Source organism: Macrobrachium rosenbergii, chromosome 34 (assembly GCF_040412425.1).
Source record: "Macrobrachium rosenbergii isolate ZJJX-2024 chromosome 34, ASM4041242v1, whole genome shotgun sequence".
Lineage (NCBI taxonomy): Eukaryota > Metazoa > Arthropoda > Malacostraca > Decapoda > Palaemonidae > Macrobrachium > Macrobrachium rosenbergii.
The window spans coordinates 11,115,159-11,125,158 of record NC_089774.1 but is presented as its reverse complement, the minus strand read 5'-3'; the positions used below and the strand labels follow the sequence as shown (position 1 = coordinate 11,125,158).

Here is a 10,000-nt window from a genome sequence, read left to right as displayed (position 1 = left end):
TACAGAAATAAAACCTGTAGAAAAGACAGACTTTACGCAACTGAAAGAAACGAAGACCAATGAAAGGTTGAAGATACTTGTGTGAATGTGTGTGTGTGTGTAGCATATGTATGTGTGTTTGCGTGTATATATGTGTGTTTATTTAAGGCGTACCCCATACAACTCCAGAGGAAAAAATCCCGTCAGCCTTGTAATTGGACATGATGCCACGGCAGTTCCCGAAACGTCCGGACGTAAATTGTAAAAGTTTGCCTCTTGTTTCCTACTTATATTTCCCCCTCCCCCACCCCCCTTAGACCCCCAAGAGGCCGCTAGGTCAGGTGATTATGACCACCACGATTGGTAATAAGTGTAATCATTCCAAGAGAAGGAGAAAGGGGGGGGTTAATCTTTTAGGGGAGGGGAGGTGTGGGAAGGAGCTTAATGGGAAGGCAGAGGGTCGCAGGTGGTTGGGATATATGAGAGAGAGAGAGAGAGAGAGAGAGAGAGAGAGAGAGAGAGAGAGAGAGAGAGAGAGAGAGAGAGAGAGACTACTTAGAATTTCCTGTGCAAACTTTAATGTAGAAACTTTACAGATTGTGTACAAATGGATGGAGGTTCTTGGTTGTAAATGCGGTAGAGAGAGAGAGATATTGAGGTGTTTTGTGTGCTAAGTAGTTGAGAGAGAGAGAGAGAGAGAGAGAGAGAGAGAGAGAGAGATTCTAATTCTTTGGAGGGCAGAATGAAATTGCAAATAACTTACAAAATAGTCAAAACTTTGTTATAATATGTATTATTTTATCTTGCGTTCTGTGAGAGAGAGAGAGAGAGAGAGAGAGAGAGAGAGAGAGAGAGAGAGAGAGAGAGAGAGAGAGAGAGAGAGAGATCCCTTCACAAGACCTAAACTAACAGATCAAGATTTTGAACCAAACTTATAAGAGAGGCTAAGTACACACACTCTCTCTCTCTCTCTCTCTCTCTCAGTCTCGGTGGAATTATGCTTTTCTTAACTTTGTCCATCACTTGGGAGGATTGATAGGGTCCTAGGGAGCTATTCTTTAGAAGAGGTCTTTGCCTTATGGTTAGCTATTGAGGGGCAGATTCTCTCTCTCTCTCTCTCTCTCTCTCTCTCTCTCTCTCTCTCTCTCTCTGCCAACCAAGGGTTCTACTATCATATGTGTTAGTAAAACAGCATCTGGTCTTTAAGAGTTAAAATATATTGTAGAATAATTTTCCATCTCTCTCTCTCTCTCTCTCTCTCTCTCTCTCTCTCTCTCTCTCTCTCTCTCTCTCTCTCCCAATTAACAAGTGTTTGAATGAGAACAGAAGTGCTGAGTTGGCAAATGAGAAATTCCTATTTGAATTAGGGATGGTGAAAGGGTCTCAGAAGCTTAGGACACTTGACACAGTTTTGACACTTCTTTGACACTTGGCACACTGTGGATGTGATGGCACTTGACACAACTGGAAGTTCTGGTGGCACTTGTCACGCGAGAACTTGTCAGTTATTTTTTGTTGTAAGTGTTTGGGAGTTGTAGGCAAAGTGTTATCTGAATATTTTTTTATATATTTTAGTTTTTTCAGAAAATTATTATTATTATTATTAAAATTATTATTATTATTATTATTATTATTATTATTTTATTATTATATATATATATATATATATATATATATATATATATATATATATATATATATATATATATATATAGAGAGAGAGAGAGAGAGAGAGAGAGAGAGAGAGAGAGAGAGAGAGAGAGAGAGAGAGAGAGAGAGAATTAAAATAATCATAAAAATTACCCAAGTTCATAAGGCGATATATTCATATACAATTTAATATGCAGGCCTTGTACAGTATATATGCGTATGTGCGTATATATGTGTTTGCATATGTGCGCGCTCGCGCGCCTGATACGAACGTGGGCAATATATTATAGAGGACTTTCTTGTCCCGTAAATTTTATGAACAAGACGTTTTTAATCCCACAAATGTTTTAAGCTGAACTTCCTTTGCCGGAAAAATTTGCATAATATTTATGTATGCTAACTAAAGTAAGCCTCTCTCTCTCTCTCTCTCTCTCTCTCTCTCTCTCTCTCTCTCTCTCTCTCTGTTTCTAAAAATCTGAACTCTTTATTCTCTCTCTCTCTGTTTCTATAAATAAAAATGTGAACACTTTATTCTTGGTAATGAGAAAGAATAGCTTTATCATTTATATATATATATATATATATATATATAGAGAGAGAGAGAGAGAGAGAGAGAGAGAGAGAGAGAGAGAGAGATCAATTACAATAACAACCCTTTGGTTGTGAAGTTATGACAACAAACTCTCAATCACAGATTTTTCAAGCCGTTATAACAACTATTCTAACACGTATAACATCTCTATAACAACCATTTTGACAAAAACCAAATACACAACTAACAACAAACAACAGCAACAACCCTTCGGTTATGAAGTTACAACAACATCCACAACCCCACTCCCTGTATTAGTTCATTTGTAACGGTTCCCGGAAGGGATAAAGGCAAACAGTGGTCCATACGTAATACACATACTTCTAATACGTTATTTGTATGCATCGACGCCAAATTGAATGTTTAAGTGCGGGTGCAGAGAGAGAGAGAGAGAGAGAGAGAGAGAGAGAGAGAGAGAGAGAGAGAGAGAGAGAGAGATGTCACTGACCACACGAAGTAGATTGAGAGATACGTTTGGAAATATTCCTTTTGTGTTCTTCATGCGAACGAAACAGAGACAGACTTAGAGCTCTTTCTCCCACAGAGAGAGAGAGAGAGAGAGAGAGAGAGAGAGAGAGAGAGAGAGAGAGAGAGAGAGAGAGAGATCACTGACCACATGAAACAGACTGAGAGAGAGATGCACTTGTGTGCACATTCCTTCAAACCAGAGATCGGTTTCAGTTTCTCATGCAAAAAGAAACAAACTTAAAGCTCTTTCTCCCAGAGAGAGAGAGAGAGAGAGAGAGAGAGAGAGAGAGAGAGAGAGAGAGAGAGAGAGATGCTGGAATTGCAATAGACACACACAGAGAGACAGAGAGAGAGAGAGACACTCTTAACCAAGAATTATCTAGGGAGAAATGGGAGGTAATTTGACAGAAAATAGCCAAGGGGGTGGGGAGAAGAAGACATCAAAGTACCTACTATACATGTGTACGTTTGTGTGTCCTTATCCGCTTACACACGTACACCCCAGTGTACGCAGCCCCTTCGGGACACGCACACATGTCCCCGGAGTGTAAATAACGCAGAGAATAACAATCACAAAGCAATAACAATAACAAATGAAGGCTAAACAAAAGCCTTTCTCCAATGTCAAGACTGGCCACCTCATTTGTATGAAACGTCAGGGCAATTAGCACCAATTAGTGTCCGGCTTAATTGCTTTTATAGTGCTCATTACTTATACTCCGGGGGGAGTAGGGGGGAGTAGAAGGACCTCCAGGGGTGTGGGAACCCCTAGGAGTAGATGGGAAGGGAGTAGAAGGAAATCCAGGGGTGTGGGAACCCCTAGGAGTAGATAGGAAGGGAGTAGACAGGAGTACAAGGACCTCCGGGGGTATGGGAGCCCCTAGGAGTAGATGGGAAGGAGTAGAAAGACATCCAGGGGTGGGAGATCCCCTAGGAGAAGATGGGAAGGGGGGGGAAATTTATAGGGAGTAACAGTGGAGTAGTTGAGTAATTGGGATGAGATGGAGTGCAGAGAGTGAAAAGGGGAGGAGTAAAGACCAAGGAGTAACAGAAGAAGGCTTTGGAGTACAGGGAGTAACAGAAGAAGGCTTTGGAGTAACAGGGAAGGCTTTGGAGTACAAGGAGTAACAGAAGAAGGCTGTGGAGTACAGGGAGTAACAGAAGAAGGCTTTGGAGTACAGGGAGTAACAGAGGAAGGCTTTGGAGTACAGGAAGTAACAGAAGAATGTTTTTGGAGTAACTTAGGAGCCTTTGGAGTGTATGGAGTAACAGGAGAAGGCTGGGAGTACCCGGAGTGACATGAGGGGGGTGTGTGGCCACCCAGACAACACCAGTAAATTAAAAGAGAGAAAACGTAGACAGTGAGAGAGAGAGAGAGAGATGAATTTAGACCCCCTGTACCCCCCCCCCCTCTCCCATAGTAATTTAAAGCCCCCCTTTTATCTATTTCCTAATTTTTTTTAAACATAAAGATTCATCGACGCCATAAACCATTGCTCTTGGCTGAGAGGACTTGCAATCAGATAATATATTTTTGATTTTTGTTTGGATTTTTTGGGGGGTTTGATATTTTTTTAGATTCTCCTGCGTTGCCATTATGCAAATGGGTGGATGCGTCAGGGTGATTGATACTTGCTCTCTCTCTCTCTCTCTCTCTCTCTCTCTCTCTCTCTCTCTCTGTCTGTGTGTGTATTTACAAACATTATCCATTATATATAAATAAAAACAATTATTATATTTACAATTCATTTAAATATGATAATTATATTAATTCATATTTTTTGTTTCTTCCTCAGGTAAGATGGCGTTGATGTAGCTTTGAAGTTATGCAACAGAGTGAGTATTTGAACGCACTGTTGACTGGTAAGTTGCCAGTCAACCTGGTGTTAAGAAATCGGGGGCGCACCGTTGACTGGTAGGTTGCTAGGGGCCGATAATGGAGATTTTAGCATCGTTAGCTGTTTTGATAAGTGAAGCTTTATTAAGTAAATAGGTGAATTTGGTGTTAAGTAATACCAAAAGTTGTTTAGATTTGGTTAAATTGATATAAGTAGAGGAAAAAGTGTTGAGAAACAGTGTTAAGTATCAGTTTCTCTCTTTCTCTCTCTCTCTCTCTCTCTCTCTCTCTCTCTCTCTCTCACATAAGCCAGTCAGTTATTTGTATAGTAACTTATAACTGTTTGGGATATGCCACAGTACTTATCATTCTCTCTCTCTCTCTCTCTCTCTCTCTCTCTCTCTCTCTCTCTCTCTCTCTCTCTCTCTCTCAGAGCAAGTCATTCAAATATATGTAGTGTATAATTAACTATAAGCATATTTTTTTATAATAATTTCTCCATATATTCAGAAACAAGTCATTAAAGGACCCCAAATTGACCAAGAATCACAAATTTATGTAATTTTTGGTCAAAACTTCACGGAAACAGGACCCTTTCCTACATTCCTGCCATTCCACGCGTCCCAGACGGCATGGTACGCAAACAGGGCGGTTATTGACTCACCCACTAACTCATCCTGAAGTCTCTCAAGTGACTCGGATGAGTCATATCTCCGGCCGGCGGTTGAGAAAGGACCGAATACCAAGTGACTCTTTTGGAGCCATTTTCCTGTTGCTGAGTCAGTGTCTCTCTCGGGGAAAGATTTGGAAAGCATTTTTTCCCTGAAAATGTTGATTTAAACGTTCGTTATTTCCCCCGTGACTCGTGTTTTTATATAGACTCGCTGTGGGTGAGTGAGTGACTCACGTGAGTGACTCATGTGGCCGGGGAAGTTGGTAAACTTCGTGATTTCAAAGTCTGAACTTCGCAAAATCACAAGTGACTGATAGAGAACTGAGCCATTGTGGTAACCGTTTTTGAAAGTTGGTGCTCCGTGCTACGCATGTTCAGAGGATGAATAGAGAGAGAGAGAGAGAGAGAGAGAGACGTCTGCTGTAAAGCGGATAGCCGCAGCAGCAGCAGCAGCAGCAGCACCAACAGCCCTTGAAACAGCGTTCAAAATCTGCTGTTATTCAAAATATCTTTCTATTGGGAACTAGTTGATGTCCTTTCTGCCTGAGAACGATGGTGAAAATGACGTATACGGAACGGAGAGAGAGAGAGAGAGAGAGAGAGAGAGAGAGAGAGAGAGAGAGAGAGAGAGGAGAGACCATTTACCGGGCCAAGAAACAGCAGAAACAGCCGTAGAACACAGCGTTCAAGAACTGCTGTTATTTGAAACATCTCAGTCAACAGGGAACTGATTTTTTAGTCCTTCCCTGCTTGAGAGAGAGAAAGAGAGAGAGAGAGAGAGAGAGAGAAAAACCAGTTCCCCGTGGGTCGTAGGAGAGAGAGAGAGAGAGAGAGAGAGAGAGAGGTGTGACACACACACACACACACATACACAGAACAGAGCAGACATTCCTCAGTCCTCACCAGCTCAGTGTTGGTCGGTATGCCCTCCACAGAGGAAGGCGTTTGCTTTGGCGGTGTGGACCTTATAACAGACGACCGTTACGTTCTGACAGACAGTGACGATGGGGGATTTAACGTACCTTCGGACAGGATTCCTCTGTTGCAAGGTAAATCAGACGTGACGTTCCAGAGGTCTGCTGCTACGCAGAATGATGGACCTAGGTGAAGGGAGAACCATTTAAGTGCTGTTGTTTAGGAGTGATGTCTCCGAATTGTGCTCACATTTCGACTCTAGTGAATTATGTAATTATAATCGTCTAATTAACGTTGAATATAATTGGTAATTGACCGTTACGACGTGTTATTAGCTTTACAAAGACGGGAAATTCTACAACAGTGTTGTCACGACTGAGGAAGTGTTGTAATTCCCGTCACGTGGTTCCGTGATGATGTGATTCTCTTTGTTGAAAATTTGTAATCTAAATTTAAGGTTAATTTAGGTCCATTTTAGGGTTATTAAGGTTCGTTTTGAGGTTATGATGTCCACCTATAACATCTGTACTCACAACAGTTGTGTATAAGGAGGTTGTTAAGCTGTTTGATAATCCGATAAGGCAGGTAATAGACCAATAAGTATTCCGTTGCCTATTCTCTTGTTTAAGCCACGCTGTCAGTGTTGCCCTTGTATTCTGAGAGAGAGAGAGAGAGAGAGAGAGAGAGTATAAGCTAATAAACATTTAATTTATAAAATATCCATAAGAGAGAGAGAGAGATAAATATCCATAGATTCCAGGACTGAAATAAAACTATCTCTAGACCTACTTGATATTATTCAAAGTTTTTTCATACAATTCCAACATTTTTCAATATATCACAGCTCGTGAATCCCGCCTAACTTATCATGAACAATTTGTGATACTTTTGTAAACACTGTGAACAACTGAACAACAACAACAACTGTTCAGGAAGAACAAGAACAGGCGAACTTTGAGCGAGAAATAGACCAATGTACGAATCGGAGAAAGTGATGGAGTGAATTCGCAGATTGTGATTCCTCACGTCTCTGAGAGAGAGAGAGAGAGAGAGAGAGAGAGAGAGAGAGAGAGAGAGGACGCGCGTGTTCGTTAAATAGGTGAGGCTTTATATATTAGTAAAGTGAGTCTACAACTTTATTTCTTCGTTTTAAGTGTTTGTAATGGGGGTGAGGGGGATAGCCTCTCTCTCTCTCTCTCTCTCTCTCTCTCTATCTATCTATATATATATATATATATATATATATATATATATATTATATATATATATTATATATATATATATATTATTATAGTTATATTATTATTATTATTATTGTACCCAACAGTTCAAGGTCACAGCGCGAACTCCATTGAACCAGTGTGGGTGAATCTCTCTCTCTCTCTCTCTCTCTCTCTCTCTCTCTCTCTCTCTCTCTCTCTCTCTCTCTCTCTCTCATCCTGTAGGTTGTGGAATGGGCGTAGATGGGCGTGGCCATCAGAAAGGGAAGTGGGCGGGAACTATGTAGGTTGAACAATACTGAACTCGCTCCAGCTTACCCTCTCTCTCTCTCTCTCTCTCTCTCTCTCTCTCTCTCTCTCTCTCTCTCTCTCTCTCTCTCTCTCTCTCTGTAGACTAATATCTTCGGTTTTAGGATATGGGTGGTTGATGGTAATTTTCCTTTTAGACAATTCTCTCTCTCTCTCTCTCTCTCTCTCTCTCTCTCTCTCTCTCTCTCTCTCTCTCTATCAAAGGCCCTTAGATTAGTGCAGTTGAAATGTGTACTAATAATAGCCCCATTGATCAGGGTAGGTTAAAAGAGAGAGAGAGAGATTTTCAAAATGGTTTCTGTCATGTCTGAATTCAGACAAAGTTACAGAATGAATACAATGCAATATTTCTATAAATATTTACCAATATTTGAAAGCAAGACCACCAGTCTGTCGACACAGAGAGAGAGAGAGAGAGAGAGAGAGAGAGAGAGAGAGAGAGAGAGAGAGAGAGAGACTCCTGACGATGAGATATTTACAGTCATAGCTATTTCTCTCGATTTTATTTTGATTTGAATTTTCCACTACACCAGCCATCACAAACTTTCAGAATTGGCATTACTGAAGGCCTTTTCTTCACTATTGTCCTTTTGCTGCAAACCACCATAATTGGCGATAGTGAAGGCCTGTTTTGAACCTTTGACCTTCATAAACCTTCAAAAATTGGCTGTAATGGTTCTCTTATGCCAAGAACCTTCAGAATGGGTCATAATGAAGGCATGTTTTGAACCTTTGTCCTTCATAAACCTTCAAAAATTGGCTGTAATGGTTCTCTTATGCCAAGAACCTTCAGAATGGGTCATAATGAAGGCATGTTTTGAACCTTTGTCCTTCACAAACCTTCATAAATTGGTAATAATTGTTCCCCTTTGCTTATAAACCATCAGAATTGGCAAATATTCCAGTTTTATTGTCCTTCACAAACAAAAACTGACAATGATGGGCCCCTATACTATCCTTCACTAGCTGAATTTACCCAGAAAGCCTTCCTTCTGATAGTCCTGCCTAATTTAACCGCAGGATTTAGGACCCACACCCTCTATAACCCCCAAAAAAACAAAGAAGGACCCCCTAGGACCCCTTCTACAGTACCAAGCCTCAGAGAAATAAAATGCCCTTTTTATGATGAGTCCTCTTATAATAACCGAATAAGCAAACAAAATTAGTCCAAGGACACCGAAGGACCCTCAAAAATGGCCAAAGACACGCAGGACCTTGTAAGGGGATCCTTTGGGAAGGAGATCCTTTGAAATGAGACAGAAACAGCAGGACTTTCGACACTAAATTTTCTGAAGTTTGGGAAGAACTGTAGTTGAAAGAGACACTTCTATGGTGTGGTCTGCCCAGTTCTCAAGAGGTTGATTGGATTAAGTTTTGATTAGATTGGGATTACTTTGAGATTTATGGAGAGAGTGAGAGTGTGTGTGTGTGTGTGTGAGAGAGGGGAGAAAGAAGGAGGATTAATCTCAGATTTATGGAGACAGATATAAAGAAAGGGGAGAGAGAGAGAGAGAAAGGGAGACATGTAATGTTGTACTGGGAGTGGATTATCAGATATGATCTTGACATAGAATGTGATTTATGTTTCGTCTGTCGTAACATATTGGTGATATGTCTGGAGAGAGAGAGAGAGAGAGAGAGAGAGAGAGAGAGAGAGAGAGAGAGAGAGAGAGAGAGAGAGAGAAAGTTAATACACTAAGTAACAAACTTTCCTTCATTCCAGAATTTGGTAATTTTGAATCATTTTATTTGAAGGGACGAGAATTGGATAAAGTAATACCTTTTGTAAATTTGTGTAAATACTGATCATTTTTTATTTAATCATCACTCTTACACACAAACATATTGTGAAATTGTCCAATAGATATTTCACAAAGTCGTCTTTGCCTCCAAATCTCTAATAATTGTATTTTTGTAGGACCTTGCAGGGTAACAAAATATATATATCTCCAAATATTTACTTGGTGTAAAAGCTTGTAGACAGTTGGGACTTGTGAATTTGTGAATTGTGAAGACTCCTTTCACAAAAACACCCTTGTGTGTGTGAGTAACTGACTCATAGAGGCCACTTAGTAAACAAAGACTCCCTTGGACTCCCATAGACTCGTAAACAAAGACTCCCTTGGACTCCCATAGACTCCCAGAGTCTTATTAGCAGACTCCCCCATCAGATATTGAAAGGAAGGTTAATGCAGATCTCTTGAAAGTGTGATTTCATATCGATTAATGACATATCCCTCATTTAGGGGGGAGGGGTAGGGGGGTAGGGGGTATAGGGCCAGGTTTTACAGCCCTCTCTGGGTAGGGAGGACCCCTGGGCACCTTTTAGGGGAAGGGGGGATATCCTGGACCCCTTT

The 10,000-nt window shown here is 40.7% G+C and overlaps 1 protein-coding gene across 4 annotated transcripts in view; it reads left to right on the top strand.

Moving 5' to 3' along the window:
* Positions 1-10,000, top strand: part of spri (sprint) — a 162,945-nt gene that overhangs the window by 128,357 nt on the left and 24,588 nt on the right. Inside the window, exon 1 of one of the 4 annotated variants that reach the window (XM_067133909.1) lies at positions 6,092-6,248. The exons of 2 other annotated variants lie outside the window; for them this stretch is intronic. In XM_067133909.1, coding sequence (XP_066990010.1) covers positions 6,122-6,248 — 127 coding nt within the window. In that variant the 5' untranslated portion in view covers positions 6,092-6,121. Of the gene's footprint in view, positions 1-6,091; positions 6,249-10,000 lie in introns of those variants that run through there. One more of the 4 variants, XM_067133907.1, reaches the window with a different exon arrangement.